The 24,910-nt window shown below is 35.9% G+C and overlaps 1 protein-coding gene across 3 annotated transcripts in view; it reads left to right on the forward strand.

The window, feature by feature from the left end:
- The window catches only part of LOC150093696 (JNK-interacting protein 1-like), a 308,320-nt gene that overhangs the window by 207,158 nt on the left and 76,252 nt on the right, over positions 1-24,910 (forward strand). For all 3 annotated transcript variants that reach the window (XM_090412576.1, XM_090412575.1, XM_090412577.1), the window contains one exon: positions 12,065-12,145. In XM_090412576.1, coding sequence (XP_090268702.1) covers positions 12,065-12,145 — 81 coding nt within the window. The remainder of the gene's footprint in view (positions 1-12,064; positions 12,146-24,910) is intronic.

Genomic DNA, 24,910 nt, shown 5'->3' on the forward strand with positions numbered 1-24,910 from the left:
CTTCTTTATTCAAAAGAGTTTAGAAAGACTGGCAGGATCTCCCAAAACTGTGAAGAAACTACGTTCTTCTGATATCCTTGTTGAAATATCATGTCATCAACATTCTGAGAAACTACTGGGAGCAACATCAATAGATGGAATACCAATCATGGTAATAAGCCTCATAAAACACTCAATTCTTGTAGAGGAGTGATATCAGAATGAATTTCCCTGATGTGTTTGATGATGATGTTCTTGTTTAGAGCTTAAAGATCAGGGAGAGAGACAGATGTAAGGTGCATCCTGATATGTAGAGATGGTCACCTGGTTCCAACCAGGAACATCATCCTTACTTTTAATACACCAAAGCCTCTAACATCTATAAAAGCAGGGATTGCAACTGTCCTGTTAAACTGTACATCACTAATCCACTAAGATGCTTTAAATCTCAGAAACACAGGCAGTCTCAAACTACCTGTTGTGGCTCTACCACCTGTGCCCGATGTGGTAGTAAAGAGCATGATAACAAATCTTGCTCTGCAAAGAAAGCTAAATGTGTCAATTATCAGGGAGATCATCCAGCTTACTCATGTGCATTTTGGGATGAAAAGGTGAAAAAGAAAGACAAAAAATTAAAACAGTACAAAATATGTCATGTCAGGATACAAAAAGGAAGTTAGCTACCACTGCTCCTGTTCTAAGATCCTTTTATGCCAAGCAACTAAGAAAATGTCAACATCATCTCAAACATGTTATGTCTATTCCACTATCTGATCATTTCACCATACCTGAACTTTATGATGGCATATGTCTTTCAGTTGAGTTCATTAATCACGAGTCTCAATCCAGAAACAGCTCCAAAAATGGTTTCATTTGATGAGAACCTACTTGTCAAATAATTACAGCAATGATATCACTTAAAGATAAACCACCAGACATCCTTACAGAAAATATGGATACTTCAGTATCTGCTGAAAGTAAATTAAACTTGCCAACTGACCCTGACACATGAGATGTATTGAATATTTGACCAGAGAAAGAGATGGACGTTGGCTGCCAATACTCAAAATCAGTTGATAAATGTAAACCCCCACCCTCCTGCAAATGAGAGAAGTCTACTACAAAGCCAAAACAATACTAAAAGTTTTGCAATTTTTTACAGTTGAACTGTCGTGGGTTTTGCCAGAATATCAAGATTTTACTGCAGAAACACAGACCTGTTTCTAGGGCTGCATTTATACATTTGGAGGCCCTAGGAGCAACATCATTACGAGGACTCAAAAGAACAATCTATTTCAGTTAATCAAATTCATACGCATTTTTTTTTAGTTTATTGAAAATAAAAGTCAACATTTCCATAACTCATTTTAATAAAATAAAAACAACACAACATTGGTATACATATATTTGCATTTTAAAAAAAAAGTATAAAAATAAATCAATTTTTTTTTTCTGGCTTTGGTTTTAGCAAATACATCTAAAATGTCATCATAATTAATCTGGTCCATTACATCTGATTCAATGCATAATAACGACAGGTCACTTGTTTTATTTTGGTGCAAGTTGCTTCTTAAATAATTTTTTATTCTTTTCAACACTGAAAATGAGCATTCAGTACTTGCATTTGAAATAGACATCGTCAAAAATATTTTTAGAATTGTATCTACGTTTGGAAAAGTAGACCTTAACCCGTTCGTTTATAAATTTGTACATATTTTATTCGAAAAATTTTCTTCCTTTATCATTATTAAAAATTGCTTAACTTCACCAATAATTTTTTCTGAGTCAATATCAGCCCCATAAGATTGTAAAATTTTGTTAATACTAGGTCTTGTACTTATCTTCAGCTATATCTTTCTTCAAAAAAATGGCAAACATATCTGTGTAAATAGTTTTTTGCTCTTTCATTAATTTTCAAAATTAGCTTATCGCAAAGACATTAAAAGTATCAACAATGAAATTTTCTTTTTCATGTAATATACGACTAATCTCATCATTAGATTGGGAAATTTCGTAACACATTTTTTTCGTTTTTTCACTCTCTCCTTCTCATCTTTAAATTTTGTCTCATCTGTTAATAAATTCGCTTCTTCATTTAAAGCAGCAAAACTATTTCTTATATCTAAAATAAAACCAACTAAAGACTGTAACAAATTATTAGCTAACGACAAATCCATATCGGGATCGTGTAGAGCAGTGTTTCTCAAACTTCAGATATCTGCATGCCCTTCTTAAATTTTCATTATTACCAAGTACCCCCCTTATCAAAATAATAAATACAGTATGTTTCATTGTAAATGTCTATTTTATTTGAATTTATATGTTCATGTAAACAAAAAATATGATTTATATTCACAAGAAATATTGCATTGTGGTTCATATTCATATGATCACTTGGGTGGTAACTGCCCCAAATATGAATCTTTGATCCCTCGATGAGTCTTTGGACTCCCTGGAGGTGTCACCTAATAATAATAAAATAAATGTTTCAACGGCATGCAGGTCGGATGTATCACTAATCAGTGTCTCAAACCCTGTTAGAAATGTGAAAATTCTGAACACCACGTTAACACATCTGTTGTCCTTTTAGAACTTTCGCTGAAAGAGTGGGAGCACCAATAGAGCCAATTAGAATACCGTATATATCACAGAGGCATAATGAAGAGTTCCCGGATCTTACAATTCAGTCTAGGAAAGATGGCGGTTTTAAACAAACTACAGGAATACCTTGTATAGTGCGGTTTTGGTCTAACGCGGTTTTTATTATTACACTTATTATTATTACACTAACAGTCAGGAGCCACGTTTATGCAGTAGTTACTCGATTGGTTCTCACGTAGACACGTTCTTTCCCCGCGGCATTTTATTATTTATGTTAATATTAGTATTTAATATTTTTTTATTAATTAAGTATGAGTGAAAAGAGACAAAACAAAGAAGACACTGTTGGAGTACCAAAAAAAAACGCAAGTGGTTGACATTAGAGAAGAAACTTGAAATTATAAAATGTCACGACAATGGCGCTTCGTTTGCTAAAATAGCACGTGATAATTCAATGAATAAGTCATCTGTACAAACAATTATTCAGAGCAAAGAAAAGATTAAACAACATGGAATGAGCACCGCTTCTTATATGTCAAAAGTGATCACGAGAAATCAATCTTCTACAATGGAAAATATGGAACGCTTTCTAATGATCTGGATTGAAGATTGTAATTTGCCTGGATTATCATTTGACTCAAAGGATTCCTTTGAGTCAAATGATAATTCAGGCAAAAGCAACAAGTCTATATGACAAAATAAAAGAAAATGAAAGCGAAAATGAGGAGGTACAACCAGTGAAACGTTTATAGCAAGTCGCGGGTGGTTCTACAATTTCAAAAAGCATATGGGACTCCATAATGTAAGAATCCAAGGTGAAAGCACAAGTGCTGACACTAAATCTGCAGAATTATTTCCCAATGAATTGTGAAGGAGCTTATTGAGAAGGAAGGCTACACAGATGATCAAATTTTTAACGCTGGCGAGACTGGCTTGTTCTGGAAAAGAATGTCATCATGCACATTTCTAGCAGAGAAGGAAAAAACACAAGCTGGGTATAAAGTGTCAAAAGACCGATTGACACTTTTACTAGGAGGTAATGCATCAGGTGATTTAAAATTGAAGCCACTGTTAGCGTACAGAGCGGAAAACCCAAGAGCTCTTAAGGGCTTTACAAAGAACAATTTACCTGTTCATTGGCGTTCGAATAAAAAACGTGGGTGACTCGTTCAATTTTTGAAGACTGGTTTAAAACTTGTTTTTGCCCTGAAGTTAAAATCTATTGTAAAAAGAATGATATTCCTTTCAAAATTTTGCTTTTATTAGACAATGAGCCAGGCCATCCAACTCTATTGACTGACTTAGATGAAAATGTCAATATTCATTTTTTCCCTCCAAACACAACATCAATTCTGCAGCCGATGAATCAAAGCGTTATCTCTACTTTCAAGGCTTACTATTTAAGACGAACTTTTGCTCAAGCTATCAAAGCTTCAGCAGCAGAAGATTCTTGGACTTTGAGTGAATTATGGAAGAAATTTAACATAAAAGATGCCATTCAAAATATTTATGAATCTTGGCAAGAGGTGACTCAAAGCAACATGAGAGCCGTATGGCATAATGTCTTGCCACATTGTTCAAAGGACTTTGTTGCCTTTGCAACACAGAAAGAGAAAATTTCAACAGAAATTGTGCAGATGGGCAAAGATCTTGGTTTTACAAGTTTAGATTGTAACAATGTGAACGAATGTATTGATTCTCATTCAAATGATCTGGATGATGAAACCCTTTTGGAGTAGGAAGAACAAACGAGCCTATGAAGCAGAAGAAGACAAAGATGACCCCACTGATGTCATGGTTGAAGAATTTTCCTTTGCTGACCTTTCAACTTTTGTGAGAAAAATCGACGAAGCTTCCGACTTTCTCATAAATGCTGACCCGAATTTGGAAAGAAGCATCAAAGTGAGACAAAGTCTCAATAATGCCATCAAATGCAACAGAGATCTAGTACTTGAAGAGACAAGGAAGACAAGGATGGTTCAACGAACACTAAAAGACTACTTTAGTAAAAAGTAAATTACTGTATGCTAAAATTGAAGCAACATTTGTTTTGTTTTCTACAACTTTTATATCAGTTTAAAAGGATTTTATTTGTTATTTAGTTAATAAAAATAACAATTTTTTTTAATTTTTAAACATTTTTATTGTCCTAAATTTTTGTAATAAACAAATTAAATTGAAAACTTTTATAATTAGACCTCGAACAACGTGGTTTTGCTTAGCGCGGACGCTTCTTGCAACCAATTAACCACGCTATACAAGGTATTCCTGTACACTTGGTAAAATCACAAAGTGCACGACGAAATCAGCTAGAAATTATCCCAAAATTCCAGATCTGGAGGAGCTACTTTCCCAGTCAAATATAGATGGAACAACACCAGTTGAAATTACCAATAATGAATCTAGTACAACAGACAAGATAAGCCTGAACAGAAACAAGATGAAATTCAAAAACAAACATGAAACTGTTCTATGTGTAATGCACATCCAGTGCTGAGTGAGGTGTTTTGCCTGTGGTACAAAATGAAGACTCCTGATTTTGATGTTTGGTTGTGCTGGATTCCCAACCACATTAGAGACCGCAGGTGCAGCTGCTAGATCAACTCATACTTTTTCGATGTACCGTTTGACAGTACTATATACAGGTTGATAAGATGAAAGCTAATTGCTCAATGACAGTCATCATGGCAGGAAGTACTGATAAACAAATTGCATGATATTAAGCCTGAAATGTAATGCAGTCTAGTCAGTGTAGAAAGAGAAGATAAATTGTTCTTGCTAGGCTCCTTGTATGTGTGAAACACATCATATATGTGTTTCACACATATATGATGACCCACATATGTGTGAAAAATGCAACATGTCTTACTTATTCCTATTTGCTCCATTGGGAGCATAGGGCTTGATCTCCACCTGACTGGCTGTATTAGTGAAACCGGATGTAGTCTTTCACCAATACAGCCACTCTGGTCTTGCAGACCATGCGCTGGATACCCACCATAGAATATGATGGAAGAAAGCCATGATAATACACCGTAGTAAATTCAAATGCGAAAGGCTTTTTGGAATCAGCCTCAGCCCTAAGAAACAATCCACACCTCAACAAATTTGGGTACATGAGACTGTCCCAAATTTGGGAAACCTACATCGAAGACCTTCAGCCCAATCTCCCAAAAATACCAACATTGCCTGCTAGCGGACACTATCAGGACTTTTAGGAGAAAGAATAGCTTCCTGCTTCGTCCTCATTTACTGTTTGTTGTGCTTGCGTGCACGTGTCTTGCTTTGAAGTTCCTGTGAAAATGCCAACGTGAGGTTGCCGAAATCTTGGAAGTGTGTTAAAATTTATTTTAATTAATATATTAGTATACATTGTAATTTCCTTACGCTATTTAGTAAAAATGCATAACAAACGTCTAAGCCTTTAAATGAGAATTATTATAATTCATGGAGATGCCATCGCACGTAAGGCCTGCCATAATGGTAAAATTAAGTTAAAGCTATCAAGACAACTGAATCGTCTCTCCTTCCTAAAACACTGCCAGGATAACCAGGTAATCCCAAACTGTGTCAAATTTAAGCACCTTTTCTCTTCGCCAAAGGCTCTTCGTATTTATAACCGCGCCAGCCAAGCTTTGCTCAGGGAACAAATCGCTATGACCCGCCGTTTCCTATATGATGCTAACTTAGCTATCCAGGCACTCGAAGATGACCTTTCAAGCACCTTAAGCCATGAAATTTGGTCTATTTTATATGACATCTTGTGCACTGCTGCGGAGAAAGAATTTAAAAAAGTACAAGATCAACACATCAAAAAATTTGAAAATTTAAAAAAGAACTTGAACTCGAAACCACATCTTCCTACCGAAATGGTAGTCAACCTTTTGTCAGTTAGTGTGAAACCTGAAGCACTCGATGCCCTCTCATGTGGCCACAACTTTGCCATTGCGCCCAGAAGAATACCTGCTGAAGATATTATGATATGAATTGAATGCGGGATACGACCCCTTCCAAACCATGTCACCAACGATATTAGACTGGATGTGGCTTGTGTTCTGACCATAGCAAAACCACCAAAAACTAACATGCCCAGTAAGGAAATTAAATCTCTACTAGAATTAAAGAAAAACAAGAAAATAATAATCACCAAAGCGGATAAAGGGAACGCCACAGTATTGCTTAACCAAAAGGATTACATAGTAAGTGAATGCGCTATTGTTAGATCGGGCTACTTACCTCACTATTGAGTACAATCCCACCAACTCATAAATCAGAAAACTCCACAGGCTCCTTAAGAAGGTCACTTCTTGGCCTGTAGAAGTCACTAACAAATTAAAACCATTTAACTCCATACCACCCCGTATTTATGGACTCCCAAAAATACATAAGGAAAAGGTGCCATTACGTCCCATAGTGGATGGCATTGATTCCCCCCACATACAAACTAGCTAAACATTTGGCCAAAGCTCTCACACACTATTCTGCAACACACCTTTACACATAAAAAACCCAGCCCACTTCAAAGCCAGCATAGAAAACCATATAGGAGACATCAAAACTGACCATTACGTCAAACACACTGACGTAATGGTCAGTTTTGATGTCTCCTCCTTATTCACAAATGTCCCACTCAAAGAATTCTTAGAGCTAATCCAAGCTAAATTTCCTTCCAATATCACAGCCTTATTTCAGTTCACAATGAACTCAGGCTATTTTGTTTGGCAAAGAAAATTCTACAAATAAATAGAGGGGACAGCCATGGGTTCTCCACTCTCCCCACCCTTGGCCAACTTTTATATGGAGACTTTTGAAGAGAAAGCCTTAAACTCTGCCCCACAAAAACCAACCATATGGCTTCGCTATGTTGATGATGTGTTCGCTATTTGGCCACATGGCTCTGATACACTCCTCTCCTTCTTAACACACTTAAACAACCAACACCCCAGAATCAAATTCACCCTGGAAGAAGAAAGAAACAACTGCTTTCCTTTCTTAGACACACTAGTCATCTGCCAGCCTGATGGAACCTTGGTTTTCTCAGTCTATAGAAAACCCACCCATACAGATACATTCACCAATAATCCCATCACCCCCCTTGCAACAATATGGAGTCATTAAGACACTACACAACAGGGCTAAACTTATCTGTTCAAATGACAATGCCCTAACCACAGAACTAAACCACATTCTCAACACTTTCTCAGCCAATGGCTACCCCCCCCCAAAAAAAAAAAAATCCAAAAAAAATTGAAACCTATAAACCACAACCCCCCCACAACAAGGATTACTCTAAATCCATCACCATACCCTATATCTGAGGCACCTCGGAAAAAATTACAAAAATCCTAAAAAAATAAATGACTTCTTGTTACAGACCATATAAAAAATTGTCATCCCTTATCTGCTGTACTAAAGACCAACCTCCCCCTAGACCTATCTGGTATATACCAGGTCCCTTGCAGCTGTAAGCTGTCCTACTTTGGCCAAAGGCAGGACAGCTAATTTCAGAACACCAGGACTACATCCGGTTTCACCAATACAGCCACTCTGGTCTTGCAGACCATGCGCTGGATACCTGCCATAGAATACGGTGGAAGAAAGCCACGATAATACACCATAGTAAATACAAATATGAAAGGCTTTTCATGGAATCAGCTTCAGCCCTAAGGAACAATCCAAACCTCAACAAATTTGGGTGTATGAGACTGCCAGATTTGGGAAACCTACATCAGACCTTCAGCCCAATTGCCCAAGAATGCCAACATTCCCTGCTAGTGGACACCATCAGGACTTTTAGGTGAAAGAATAGCTTCCTGCTTCGTCCCCATTTACTGTTTGTTGTGCTTGTGTGCATGTGTCTTGCTTTTAAGTTCCTGTGAAAATGGCAACGTGACATTGTCGAAATATTGGAAGTGTATTAAAATTTATTTTAATGTATATCCTAGTATATGTTGTAATTTCCTTAAGCTATTTAGTAAAAATGCATAACCAATGTCTAAGCGTTTCATGAGAATTACATCTTATATAATATAATAACAAACTTTTATGGTATTTCTATTGAGTCTTTTAACTACCCAAACAGCCATTTCATTAGTGCTGTTCAGCACAACTAGCATCTGGCTTCCTTCCTCCCTGCCCCATTTCTGCTAAACATTATTGGGAACAGCTGCTCAGCAACCTCTTACAGTTGAATTGTTAGCTCACCAAAACTACTTATATTCATCTTTCATTCCACCTGCCCCTCAGTTCTCTGGAACAGCATTCCTCCAGGAAGTATTCTCAAAGACTACAACCTCTTTCTCTTCAATAAGAACATTAATGTACTTTTCTCTTTGGCCCCTACTGAATGATAACAATGATTACTAAAATAGTGAAGACAACACAGCAGATAATGGGAATGATGTGGAGGATATTGACTTGTAGAAGTAAGGATGTTATGGTTCCTTTGTATAATGCTTTGATCAGGCCACATATGGATTACTGTGCACAGATCTGGTCACCTGGTTTTCAAAAAGATGAAATTGCATTCGAAAAATGTTGAATTTTTTCTTGACAATTATTCATAAGACTATTACACTTTTTTATAAAATCTTTATCAAGTAGCTTTATTTTTATCCTCCTACATGTTTTGCCAATCTGTTTCTATTGGCATCCTCAGGGAATACAAATCAGTAAGCACAAAATGAAGGTTACAGACTAGGTTATAACCGATGGTTCTAAATCATACAAAAAATTGGTATTGTGCATGACAATGTGCGTGTCTCGTTAACGTGATTTATTCGTGATGACTCATGACATAATTGTTACGAAAGTTCATTTCTTTGATATTTAATGATCTGATAAAAGTTTTCCAAATTTCTGGTAAAATTAGACCTTGATTCTTGTTTAGGTTTTCAGTTTTACGGACGACTGTAGCTGCTTCTTTAAAGGTTCTTGGTTTTTATCCTCTTACATAATGTAGGAGGATAAAAATAAAGCTACTTGATAAAGATTTTATAAAAAAGTGTAATAGTCTTATGCATTGGAAAAAGTTCAGAGGCGATTGACTAAGGTGGTTTCTGGTCTCTGGAATGTAGAGTATGAAGTGAGATGGACAAAATGCAATTTGCAGAAATTGGTGGATAGAAGGAGGAGGGGGGAAGATATGATTGAGACATATAAGCTGTTAAGTGGTTATTACCAGATTAACATCAGGGAGGTTTTGCACAGAATGGGTGAGGATAGCAGGAGAACAAGAGGTCATTCCTGGAAGCTGTATAAGGAGGGTGTGAGCAAGGGAGTGAGGAGCAGGTTTTTTGCATGGAGAATGGTTAGTGATTTGAATGCTTTGCCCGAGAGTGTGGGTGTGCAGAGACAGTGAATATATTTAAGGCACAGTATGATAAACTGTGTGTATAACAGTGGACCTCCCACGATGAGTCTTTGACTCCATGGAGGTTTTTATAATAATAAGAATAATAATAATACTCGGTCATTGCTGTCTGTTGGTAGGGATATGTTATAAAAAATACTTTTATAGATGTTGGTTGTTATTCATAACAATGCATCATAGTTTAAACAACAACAGAGGAAAATAAATAATTTACTGAATTACTAATATTTTGCTGGATTTTCGATCAGCTTCCTCAGAGCACAAAATTGCAAATATGGTTCTCTAAATCCAGAGTAATTTAGTAATAAGGTGTGACACCTTTTGGCAACTGGTATATGGAATTATGACTTCTGCATTGCTTCAACCTTGGTATCACCTCTGGGTCTGGCTCCCACTGAAGAGACCTCAATAAAGGTCAAAACCAGTCTGGGTAGTGACACTTCACTTAATGCATAGTATTATACATGTCCGCATGGAGATGAGCTTTGCATTATGGGATACTAAGGCAAATGATGAGAAGTTAGTCCATCTTTGCCATGAATTATCCCAGTCCTGAAGATACTTCAGCTGCAAACTTTGTTTGCTTACACTTGGATAAAGGATTAAACTAAATATATAATTTACATGGCACTTAATTAGATAGCTGTAGAAACAATTTAGATTGTAACTGAAAAGGAACTAATGTCTTAAGAAGGTGCCTTCTAATAAAAATGAAGCTAAGTTAGAAAAGTCAGTAAATGTGGTCTTAGAATAAGGATCTTCCAGATTTTTAGCATATTAATGCAACCATATTTGTTAAGATTGGGGAAGTGCTTCATACTGATGCTGATTCTAAAAGTAGTCTCTTAGACGTATGATTCTGAGAGATCTCGTCGGGGGTGGGGTGGGGGCAATAATTACCCAGAAATTGAAGTTCAGAGGACAGTATTGCAAAAGTGGGCAAAAATAATTCAAAACATGTTTATTTATTTTATTTTTTATGTGAATTCCACCCATGAAAGATTGTAGACTTAGAGTACATTACACCTCTCGAACTAAATTTATTTATGTATATTTTGTTTTAATTTTTATATTTTATATAATCTTGAAAACCCTGGTCTAAAGACCAAACATTTCAAGCCATTTCAGGCTTCTGGTAGTGGGGATGTGGTCTTACACCAGTTAAATTCATCTTCCAGTTAAGACAGCCACAATCATCCATGCCCACAACAGGATGCTTGTGATTGTGTGTGTGTGTGTATGTTTGTGTGTTCTTCAACATCCTGACAAGTAGGGATAAGGCTATTATCCTTCTTTATAAGGCTTTCATATTGCTCCATCTGAACCATTTTACACAGATTTAATCACCTGGGTTTCTTGAAGATGAAGTGTTGGAGAAAATGTAGAAATAAGTTACTGAAATTGTGACTTCTCTGTGGAGCGCTCTCTCCATAAGAATAGAATAGACTAAAGATGTTTGGATTACAGTGTTTATTTGATTGGTAGAAAAGAGGGGATTCTAAAGGAATTTTATAGGATATATATTGAAATTTTCCATTATATGAGAGTCTAGGAGAGATCAAGAAGTTATGCTGAAACTGTTTAAGTGTGTATGGTTAACCCAGGATGTGATGGCCAGATTTTTTGCTTGGAAAGAGATAAATGAGCACAATGGGTTGCTAAATGTGGTCATGAGATAATGTGAAGTTGTTTTTAAGGCAAGCCTTATAAAAGTATTTAGCTCTATAAATTTTTCGAGATCAAGCTTATTTTCAAATCCCACCTTATGTGGGATTTGAACCCACAGTTATTGGCTAGAGAGTAGATATGTTATCCACTTGGCAACCTATGTAGTTTTTTTTCCTGAATATAATTCCATTGATAAGTAGGAAACTTTTGCATTTGAGAGGGTTTTTTTTTTGAATCCATAAAGATCTTCCTTTATAAGAAGAAAATGGGACTGCAGTTGAAGGTGGCTTTCCTTATTTATTATGCTAAAGTTTAATTATTTTTTTTTTTTTAGTGCAGTTAAAACATTGTAGAATTATGAAAAACTGATTTATTTATATACAGTGTATATGTGTCTATATATATATATATATTATTTATTATTATTATTTTTTTTTTTGAAAGGAATCAATTTAAGAACTGGATTTAATGGAATATTTCCAAGTGCTTATGTTACAGATGTTGATTATGAAGATTTTGAATCAGGCGAGTATCAGAAATTTATATTTCCTATTCCTTTAAAAAATGGTAAATTATGGATTGAATGATAAACATGAATGCAGTTTTGAAAATTAAACTTTTAAATTAGCCACTTGACCAGGTTAATATTTTGTAATAAAGAATGTTGGGGTGGAAAAAATGGAAGATTTTGGAAAGAAAGGTGTGAATGAACTCAGCATATTCTCTTTAATTTTACAAACAGCCCAGCATTGTATCCTAGTTACAGCTTCTCTCCTGTTTTCTATTTTTGTTTTCTTCCTATCTAATCAACTTTTAAATAAATTATTGATTACAAGATAGACATAACATCATTTAAATTATAACACAAAGGAAGGAGATTAAATAATAGCATATTCATTTAATTGCTTTATTTAACACAGAGTAACTGCACACAGGATTGCTGTTTACTACACTTGATGTTACTATCGTTCCAGGAGAGACACTTAGATTTACAGTAACAGAATTGCATTGTTTTCTGTGTGCACTGATTCTATCTTCCAACATCCAAAAACAGAATAAACACAAAATTTATATGAGAAAACTGAAAGATAATAGGATTCAAGCTAAAAGAAAGTTGTAAATCACAAACAGCTTCAGGTTTTATTATTATTTTCTCCTCTTCAAGGACTCATTGCAAGAAGACACTCTGTGCTACCCACAAGCCTCCACTACTTAATCCTACTCAACAGTGCTATCCACCATTTACACGATGCCATCTATTGCCCACAAGTAATATGTTTTATGTGTAAATTGCATGGGTTCTCTGGCTAATTTGCCTCTATTCAGGATGAAAAACCTACTTCCATATGAGATCAGCTAACTCATCTTCAATTGAAAAAACCTATATGAAGATTTCTTTCTCATCAACGGTAAGGATAAAACTCGGGTCTTTTCTAATCAAAGGATATAATGCCTTGTTCTTCTTTTGTGCTATGCTATGGAGATGTACGAAGTAGAGGAAAAGAGGCAGGGATAATCCACATGTCATTTGTGGGTCTTTACAGTCTGTTGCAACTTGCTGACAGCTGTTTTTATTGATGTAGCAGGGAATAAAATAATTTTACCTTAAAACAATAGCACAACCTGTAATCAGCATTAGTTTTTACTTCACAGCTTGAATAATTTATTTGCTGCCAGACATAATCACAAGGAAACTGACTCCATTTTTGGTCTTAGTACAGGTGATGTGGATAATTGTCCTAAGTTCTGATTTCTAAGGGAACTAGTCTCATACATTAGGCAACACAATTCTTCCACATAAGTTTCATGTTAATGGAAGAATTTAATGTTTAATATTCGCTGACATACTGTCTTGTCTTATGCATTGTAAACACACACTCATACCAGATACAGTCAACTCTTGTTATATAGAACTTGTAGAAACTTCAGGAGTAATTTGCCATAATGAATGGTTTGCTATAATAAATATTCTTTAGAATAGCACTATGCCTATAGAGGGTTTCATTTGGGTTTTTTCGCTACCTTTTTATAATGATATTAACTATATAGCGCTAAAAGTGGGCTGTATAATGATGATGGGTCTGAATCCTCTCTAGGATGCAAAGTGTTTGAGGGTTTTTCAGTGGAAAATAAATTAGCTATTCTTGTACAGATGCAGAAGCTCAGGATTTTTCATCACAAAAAAGATCATATGCACACATGCAATTAACAGACATAATATACTGGCTTCATAGCCCTAGTTGCTGCAACTATACAACTGTATTGTGACAGTCCATATGCAATTAAGATTTCATGAGTTTCTGATTGCTTAAAAGTCTAACTTGGATAACTGGGATGAGATCTCCACATGGCCTTTATGGAATGCAGAAAATTGGCTACATTTTGACCTAATGTCCAATCCTCATCTTCATCACATAGTGTGACCCAAGTATTGTATCCACCAGATACTGAACAAATAAGGTTTAGTGGCAACTGTATTCCATATAGGCTTAAAACTAAAAAAAAATAATTTTAGTACAACACGATTAAATGTCATAACTGCTATGCTGTCACCCATTTTGACAAGGCACCCCTACTGTTTTCATCAGGCAGCTAAGGGAACAGTGAAAAGTCAGCTACCTGAACAAACTCCAGCTTACAAGCAGAATTGAAGATAAGCATCAATGGAAAAGAAGTTGAACTGGCAGAAGAACAAGAGAAGTACCATATGGTACTACTTGGCCAGCCAGGCTGAGTGGTTAGTGTATCCGCTCTCCAGCCAAAAGGCTGCAGGTTTGAATCCCGCTGTGGGCATGGATGTTTGTGATGGTCTCTGGAAAAACGTGGTGGTCGGCGGTAGATGCCGTTGGTGTGGTTGCAGTCACTTGGTGGAGACAGAGTTGTAGAGCAGGTGCCCTCCCTCGATGAGTCCTTGGACTCCCTGGAGGTGTCAAATAATAATAATATCAACATCATTATGTTTCAAATCCAAAGAAGACTAAGTAGGTGAGTTTTTGTTAAATATATAAAATGGTATATTTGGAGAGTAGTAACCAGAGAAAGAAAAAAAATAGCTATAGCATTGTGAACACACTAAACATGAAGATAAACTTTTTGATTAGTAGGCAGCTTCAAGTACAATGATGTGGGCATGTTTCAAAATAAGGAATTGGACAGTGGAACTTATGCCAATGGTTATACTGGAGGTTCTGTTAAAGACGTGGTGGAATTTTTTGAGTCATTAGAGAATGCAGCTGACATAAAAAAAAGGAAAACTTGGTCTTTATTGGAGACTTAAATAAAATAATAGAGTAACAGATGAATTGCATGCATGCAGAAATGTTTTGGGAAAATTTGGAGAAAAGGGCAGTGCTGATCATAACAATGGTAAGTACCTGCTGGATTTCTGTTCATAACATGGTCTAGTCATCACTGATATAACAGGCATCTAGCAAAGTTATTTGTAAAGATAGAAAAACCTGAACTTTATGCTGAACTCAAGACATTAAAGAGGCTGTCCTGGAAAAGAAGAAAGCTATGTGTAAAAGTAGCTAAACCAAAGTCATGGGACAACTTGGGGAATGTAGAAGATGAATAGCACTCGAGTGGCAAAATATTTTAGAGGCTGTTGAAAAAGCTTAGAAATATGGGACATAATACTATAATAAAAAGGAATCAGATGATAAAGACGACAGTAAAACTGACAGTAGAGGTATTCTGGATGGTTGAAGTAATTACTTGAAAAGATAGTTAAATGAAACACATCAACGTTGATTAAATTTACAGAAGTTAACTGTCTAGAAATTTGACTTGTTGAAATTTGCAAAGTGCAAGTGTGAAACCTTTCACGCTCGCACTTTGGCAACAGACTACCAAGTTGATTTTCTTTTGTGGAAAGAAATCTTAACAATGTGGGAAGCTAAAAGAGTTCCGATTAATAAAATGGAACAATCATGTTTCTGCTTTAGAAAGAAAGAGACATCTAGGGATAATAATAGCACAAACTTTTTATTAGTTTGTGCTATTATTATTACTGATATTTTCACTTGGTATCGAAGCATTTTTATAGACATCATAGATATGTGTGCATGCATGCACGACAACAGAATGGCAAATACAGACTTCAAAAAATGCTGTAATCCTGATGCCCTATCTGGCACTGTCTGTGGGCACATTTAGGGGATCTTGATCATTCAACTGATGCTGTAATGATAGTAGTCTTCCAAATTTTAGTAAAAATGAGATAACTATATTTATTTAAATTTGGTAAATGTGCAGCTGATTCCAAAAACAGCACTTCAGATTTGTATTAACACCTGTGTAATAGAGATTTTTCCTGTATGATCTGATTCTCAATGACAGTCTGCTACTGATGTTGAACATATTTTCTATGTTCATCCATTTGAATACTGGCTTATTCTCCCACCTAAGTAAGCCAGTTCTCAGGATTATGTAAGGAACTGTAGATCTCAGGATAATACAGGTGATTAAGAGGATCTTTTGGTGAATGGTTAAGGGTAGCTAATTTTTTGTAAAGCTTGAAGGAAGTGTAAATATTGTATTGTGTAAGAGCATGTAAGATTTTTTCTGAGATGTCTCAGGTATAAAGGGTGGCAATGGATTCTTTTTTTTTATATATTGGATTTATGAAGGGTGTGATTTAGAAGAAGAAATAAGTTTTGTTGTTTCTTTAGGGTAAAGCCATTGCCTAAACATCTAATGAATAGAGGCTGGTAGAGTGAATAGATGGTTCTAACTCTTTTTGCTAAAATTTTAATAACACCATACTATTGGAAGGTGCGATAGTGTGAAAGGTGATGGATATATTTGCTAGCGTTGGTAGGTTTTCTAGACAGAAAATGATAAGGATCTCTTGGGTAGCTAGATAACAAGAGAGCCAGGGAAGGGGAGACAATTGTTTTCTATTCGATAGTAAAATCAGATCCTAGGATGTTGTCTGTAAAGTGTGCTAGAAATATTTCTAATGTATTGAAGCTGTGTGACCAAATGGAGAACACATCATCAATGTAGCATAGCTATATCATGGAGATGTGAATGGGATATAGTGCAATATTTTGAATATAGCTATGGGTTCCACCTACCTCCTTGTCAACCTTTTGATGGAACACTTTGAAAAAAATTGCTCATTCAAATCCACTCAATCCACCTTATACAAGATATGGATTGATTTTATTATTAAGAAAGATAATAATTGTCTGTCCTTCCTTGACTCTGGTTATCACTGAATTGATCCTTATCTCTTTTCCATGTGTTGTTAAGTTTCCTGTAGACAGGAAACCTACCAATGTATTGAATAGTGATGGATGCACCCATCACTATCACACATCACTCCTTCCAACAGAATATAATATGTGGTGTAGAAATGTGATCATGTATGGTTCTTCTAGCAAACTGAGCTAGAGGAACCATATCTGTTCACATTGCAAACCTTCCTTTTGGGGTCAATATTCTATCAGGTTTCAGCTCACCATCTCTCACAAAAATATGGCATTATTTAAATGACTTCTTTCCAGGGCTCATAATACCTGTTCTTTATCTGATCTACTTCAAAAAGAAATTTCTACAATTAAAGAAACTGCAACTCTCAATGGTTACAACCCCAAAACAGTAGAGAAGATTATCAACCTTTTTTCTCCACCCTCTATTAGAAGAATTGCCATTCTGTACATTAAAGGCATTTCAGAGCACATTTATTGTACCTTAAAGAAGTTTTATATTTTCACAACTTTCAAGCCTATAAATTCACAAGCTCTATAATACCATTTCTAAAAGATAAATCCATCTCTGTGCTACCTTGAGTCTATTCAACCCTATGAAACTGCACTGTATTCCACTTTGGGCAAACAAGCTGATCTGTTTTTATCTGCTTTTCTGAATAACAATCCTGCATTATTCAAGAAATGGAACAAATCTGTTCTGTTTCTTGAAGTAGAACATGAAATTACTAATACTAGCCACATGATCCTTTGGAATGATGCCAAATGACTACATAGATGTTCCCATAAATATGCATTCTCTTTAAAGAAAGTTCCATAGTACTATGGCATCACCCAAATCTCAATCTTAATGATGGACTCTGTGACAAAAATCTGGGAAACTATTATTAAGAACTACACTGTTTAATTATGTAAGTATTTATTACATGTACATATGTACACTGTGCCTGTTAAGTAATGAGATTGAGTTTTTACAAGACAGCCCTTTGAATAAAAGTAACAAACAGGATTATAGTTTTGACCTCTAGAGTATGTTGTAATTGCAATTTAAGTCACGTAATGCAGCTGTTTTCATGTGACAAGTGAGAGTGGAGTGTGTTAGAAGTTGTGTCATGGAACAAAGAGCTGTGATAAAATTTTACTGTAAATTAGGAAAAACTGCTACAGAAGTGTACCAGGACCTAAAAAAAAAAGTCTATGGTGATGACTGTCTGAGCTGTGCACAGGTGTTCTGCTGGTGTTTAATTTTAAAGAGGGAAGAGAGTCCCTGGAGGATGAACCATGCTATAGATGGCAGTTTCTGCATGGACAAATAAAAATGTGGTGAAAGCTAATGAAATTGTTGCCCATGACAGCCTGTAGCAAATAACCACTAGGTTACTTGCTGTACAGCTTGGTGTCAGTAAGGAAACAGACAGATTAATCTTAGAAAGAGATTTTCATCCATGCAGTTGATCAAGATTGTGATGGGTTGTTGCAAAGAATTGTCACCTGTCACGAAAGTTGGTGTTTTCAATTTGATTCAGGAATGAAACACCAGAGCATGGAATGATGTGGAACAACGTCTCCCTGGAAGAAGAAAGTCAGGTTGCAAAAATCACTTGTCAAGACAATGGTCATTGTTCTTTTTCAACACTGCTGGAATTATCCACTGCAGATTTGTTTCCTAGGGCACCACAGTGAATAATCAGTATTATTTAGGAGTAATGCAACATTTGTACACCCACATGTGAAGTATCAGGAAAGAACTGTTCCTCAACAACAATTGGTTTCTGTTGCACGACAACGGGACCACGCACTGGCTACAAAGCAGTTTCTGGCTTCAGATTTGGTTTTGTGCGATCAAACATCCCCCCCCCCCCCATTTGCGAGATTTGGCTCCCGTAGCTTTTTTACTCTTTCCAAAGATGAAGTGTGCCTTGAAAAGAGGAGTGCTTTGGCAACATTGAGAACATCCAGTGCTATGTCTTTGAATATGTACGACAGATGTAAAAGTTGTTTGGAGTTGGAGGGAGATTCTTTTGAATCTGTGTAATTGACAATTTCAAATATAGTTCTTTGTTTTGATATAATAATTGTCTCATTACTTAGCGGGCAGCTAAGTAATGAGAGCATTATGCTTTATTATTATTTTTTCATCACACACATGCACATTTCAGTTGATCTTAATAGTACTGATTTTTACCTTTCTATCACGCAATTGCATATAAGATTCCATTTGCAATATATACCTTCATTATTGTTTAATTTTTTTTTTTTTTTTTTCAAACTATTACACTGATGATATGTGAATCGAAATATTTGTAGTTACTTTGTCTTAATTAAATTTATCAAATGTGTCTACTTGTAACTTATACAGAAGTGAAAGGATGGAGCACAAAAGTAATAGAAATATTGAAATATTTCTATTACTATCAGAGAGTTCCAGGAAGTCAAGGTCTCATCGAGAGAGGCCACCCACACAGCTGTTATACCGTCTCTTAAACTTATTCACACCAGATACTCACTCACTGCTCTCTGAGAGAAAAACTATAGCTCTTAACCCTTTTTTAACTACACACAAACTTAACATCCATGGACGTCTCTTCATCTTCCCATCACCTTCCATACAACCGAAAAATTTCATCAACTGATATCCTATAACAGCCTTTCAGAATTTTATATACTTCTATCATGCAGCCCTTGTTTCTCCTGGCTACCAGCATCTCTAGTTCACATACTCTCTCTCAATCTGTCCTTGTCATCTACAAGGACAGATTGATCTGTTTTTATCTGTTAAAAACCCGGCTATAAAAACATAAAGGGATTTACCATCCCCCAATATCAATAGAAAGGGGGAATGGTAAATCCCTTTGTTTTTATAGCCGGGTACGAAACTCGGATCAAAATCCATAGAGATTCATGCCGATACACGGATTAAATTTTTCGGTTGTATGGAAGGTGATGGGAGGATGAAGAGACGTCTGTGGATGTTAAGTTTGTGTGTAGTTAAAAAAGGGTTAAGAGCTATAGCCTTTCGTCTTATTAAATTAGTAATCCCGATATCATTTTTGTAACTCTTCTTTTCAGCCTTTCTACAGTTTCTTCAATCAGAACCCAGGATACCAAATCTGCAACAGTAGTCCAGATGTAGTCATATGAAGATCTTGTAAAGGCAAAATGACTTTCTTATCCTTACAACATTCATTTCAACATCACAAATCCTCTGAATTGGATTTGAAATTTTGCTATGTGACTTTTGAACTTCAACTTCCTAGCCACTAAAACTCCATGAGCTCTTATCAGCTTCCTCAAGCATAATCCCCGCAATATAAATAATGTTAGATATCTCGTCATACCAAAGTGCCTAACTTTATGCTTATATAACATTGAATTGATGGCCATTATCATTTGCCCACAATTCAGCCACACCACAGTCTCTTCAAATTGTCCTGTAAATGCTATACATCAGTAGCATCCTTTATTGCCCAGTGTTTCTTTGTATCATCAGCATACAATTGAACATCTGTCAGGCCTTCTGCATATCTATATCAGGGTGATCTGAAAGCTCTCGGGCTAAAAATGAAAAAACAAATTTATAATTTCAAAATTATTTTTATTTTTCAACATAATCTCACTTAAGACTAATACATTTATTCTAGCAATGCTCCAGCGCCATTATCCCATCCCTGTAGTGGTTCTCAGTAAGACGTGCAAAATACCGATCTAGAGCTGCAATCACCTCTTGATTTGAAGAAAAATGCTGACCAGCGAGGAAGAGTTTTAGTTTTGGGAAGAGATAGAAGTCAGAGAGAGTGAAATCTGAGGAATAGGATGGATGTTACAACAATTCATAGTGCAGATCCCTTAATTTTCCCATTGCCAAAACACCTTTGTGGGTAGGTGCATTGGCATGATGAAAGATGATTTTTTCCTTCTGCAAACTGGGTCTTTTCTCACAAAGTTTTTCATCTAGTCTGGTTAAAAGATTGGACTAATATTCCCCAGTTATTGTTTTACCCTTTTCAAGATAATTAATAAACAAAATGCCTTTATCATCCCAGAACACCGATGCCGTGACCTTTCCTAATGGAACCAGCTTTGTCTTCTTTGGCGCTGAAAAACAGTGGCTTCTGTCGCTGTTTTGACTGCTGTTTGGATTCTGGTGTGTAATGGTGAATCAAAGTCTCATCCATGGTAGTAAATTGATGCACAAAATCGATTTTATTCTTGTTAAAACGTTCCTAGCACTGTTCAGAGGTTTTCATGCGAGTGCGTTTTTGATTTGCTGTGAGCAAGCGTGGCACCCATCTTGTGCAAAGCTTTTTCATTTTCAATTCTTCATGCAAAATATATCCCACACGTTTTTTTGAAATGCCTATAGTCTCAGCAATTTCATGCACTTTGACTTGCTGGTCATCCAATACGATATTGTGCACTTGATCAATGATTTCTGGTGTTGTTACACTTTTTGGATATCCTTCACGTGGATCATCTTCAAGGCTGATATGGCCACGTTTAAACTCGGCAGCCCATAAACTTTTATGAACTTCGAATGAATTTCTTTTGGCATTAAACCTTCTTTTAGAAAGAATTTTATAACTGCATGATACTCAATTTTATCCGTTTCAAGGGATACAGACAACACTTTTGCTTCAGACAACTGTATAAAACAAACTACTTGATAGAATGACTTGCAATTTCACATGGATGCTTATGACAGATGTACCAACTTAGAAAAAAGAAATCTTGCTGATAGTGTTATCATTGTTAGATCCTGAATGAAGGAATCTTGCAAAGGAATCATTCATTCAGAATCTAATATACTAAACTTCACAGACAAAGAGAAATACCTGCCCATCAGCTGAGATTAAAGTGAAACCTCTTCACATATGTATAAAATTGCACTGATTTATGTACCATGCAATTTAATCTATTGTGATTATTCTAAGATCAAATTAGAGAATGTCTTAAAAGAGGAATTTGTTAATATTATTTAAGCCTCACTTTAGCTGTATAGAGTGATTGTGAGTCACCAGATAGAAATTAAGTAACAATTCTTAGAAGGTATGCTACTACACGTATCCAACGTAACGCCGGCAGCAATAGCTTAAATTGGAAGGTACGTCGACGCAAATTCCGTGAATACAAGAGCACAACAGCAAGGGATGAACCCAAGGGAAGAAAAGATATAGGTCTTGTGCAAAAGGGACTCCAAAAAGGGGCGCTCGATCGAAGAATATAAGGGGATGAGCGCCGTATCGGCTCTCTTGTCTTATCGGGTTTCTGGTTCGGAAGTTAGTCGGCGGTTCAAGTAAGGAGGATGAAGTGTCAGTGCTATGATGTCAGAAGGCGAGTTTTCCTGAGAATGCTGTAGCATTCCAGGCAGAGCTGAAGGCGGAATTTCCAGCCCTAGCAGAATCGAGCCCTCTCAGAGAAGTCCCATCGAAAGGAATAGAAATGTTCCCTGAGACACAAGAAAATCGAGTGCATGATCAGCAGTAATTATGAAGATAGCGTAGCCCCTACACTGCCGTAAGGACAGCCAATAAACAAGAGGTAACCAGATGTACACGTGGTGCTGAAAGACGTTGGGGAAAAGTTCGGTAAAGTAGAATTACTCTATTTTGTATTTAGAATTCCTTGGAAGAGAAAATTATTTGTGAATGTAAATTATGAACATTATTCAAAGAACTTTGTGGACATACTCTAATTAGATAGTATAAACCCCTTTTGGAATAAGGATTGTTTGGAAGAAGTCTTTTGTGGTGTATGTGATTGAATTAACATGATGAGATGAGAATTGTAGATTTATAGTAACGGAGTAACATTAGAATGTTTGTTATGTCATCTTATGAATAGCTTCAGAGGGGAATTTTAGCTTAACATACCATTTGCAAACTATCCCATTTTCCAGTTACTGTGTTTTACATGTTTTATAACCTTTGATTTAATTTAGAGTATGTTAACCTCTTAACTCGAGTTTCCTTATTTAGTATTGAGTCAAATTGAATGTATGAATTTTTTTGGTGTATTTTGTTTCGATATTCCAATAAATGTCATATTTACCTAAACCTGAGTCATGCCTGATTACGATTTCAAACTACCACTTATAAAAATACAACCTCTTTTGGTGGGAAGGAATTAGAAAGTGTATATAATTATAGATTTAGGTCATGACTGCAGTCTGAATCTATACGGCCATGTTAAAGTAAGATATTGTGTAAGAACGCCTCAGAATCTAGTATTGTCTCCCTGAGCAAGGATCTTTTCTGCTATAGGATACTGGCTGGTGCAGCATAATATAAATTTTCCAGTATCCGAAAAGGAAACAATCCTAGATGTGAGCATATTAGGCCCGATATCTGACGAAGTAAAATAGTGATTGAAAGATAGAATAGGAAAGTATAAATCAGTAAAATATAGAGAAAGCAACGACATAACACCATCTATGGTCGAGGCCGAGAACTCTTCAGACCACCCTCGTATATAGATTAAACAACAGTGGATCAAAGCCTGATCCATGGGGCACACCACCTTAAATTTGGCAGATTACTTCCCCCCATATACCACTTTCTGATGCTTATCTGTCACCACCCACCTATCCAAAGTCGACAGCTCATATTCTAATCCCATATTCTCCAGTTTATGCAACAGCCTTTTATGTCGTATCGTATCAAATGCCTTAGCAAAGTGCAACAGTATCATAGTGTATCCATTCCCTTTATCCAACTTAGCCATTCCATTATCATAAAATAAGAGCAAGTTGCTTGGACCAACCTCCATTAGTAAATCCATGCCATTCCTTAAAAAATATAGCTTGTTTGTCAACCCATTTCTCATGCAATTTCTTTCCAACTTCTCTAAAATCTTCACGACTACTTCAGAGATACTGATAGACACATCATTTTTTGCACCACCCTGATGCAGTGGGATTATCATACATTCTTTATATTCCTGTGGGACCTATTCTGTGCTGCATCTCAAATTATACAAACATGTCAAGAGACTAGCCAGTTCAGCTGAACATTCCTTTAGCATTCATGCTGATATTCCATCTGTGCCTATTCTGAAATCTTATCTAGATTATGTTCTAGAACCACCTTCTAGTGTATCTCTATTTCTTCATCCGGTATAGTGGTAGTACTGCTCACTATGTTACAATATACAAACAGAGTTGATAGACTTAGCAAAGGACTCATTATTTGAACAATCTCTATAGCTTAAAGTAAGGATACCGTCTGTATCCAGTAAAATTATTCTTCCACATTCATTATTTCTTTTACTTGCAGCATAATCCTTTTGGATTGCCTTCCTCTTGTACAGCTAATTTCTTTTCATACTCTTACTTAACTGTGTGTACAATACTCGTAACTTTTCTGGCTTGCACTTTATATATTTTATAATTCCTCTCACTGTTATTCTCAAGATACTCCTTCCACATAATCCTCTTCTTACAGATCTCTTGCTTAATAAAATTGTACATTCATTTTACATTATTATTATCATCATTATGATGATTATGATGTAAAATATCCCTTCAAGGGATGTACAGGCTACTATGACAGTACCACGTGATTAAGTTTACATTAGTACTAATTTTCTACAAACAATTTTCTTCCAAATTAGTCTGTTACTGTCAGTACTCTAGTATTGTTATCTAACATTTCAGTCTTCTTAGACACTTCTGACTGAATCACTTCACCTAGATCTTGTCTTTCTACCATCTGAGCAACAAACATCTGTTGTGGTAACCTTTCACTTTCCCATTCTGTTTAAGTGACCATGCTACCTTAGATTAGCCTTACTCACACATTCTTGAATGCTAATAATTCCTTCCTAATATCTCTATTTTTAATATGATTTTGCCATTAGCATCATCTTTTGAAGTGCTAATTTTTTTTCAGAACTCTAATCTTTGATCAAATGGTTTATTTTTAACCAAACACTCAGATCCATAACTTAAAACAGGTTTTAACACTGCCTTACATACTGTTAGTTTAATGTTTTGGCTAATTTATCTCTTGTTCAATGTAAATTTATTTTACTTGCTCCACCACTATACCATCTTTGTGTATTCCCATATTTAATTTGC

Source organism: Typopeltis vanoorti, chromosome 23 (assembly GCF_054136105.1).
Source record: "Typopeltis vanoorti isolate ZY-2024b chromosome 23, IOZ_Tvanoo_1.0, whole genome shotgun sequence".
NCBI classification, from domain to species: domain Eukaryota; kingdom Metazoa; phylum Arthropoda; class Arachnida; order Uropygi; family Thelyphonidae; genus Typopeltis; species Typopeltis vanoorti.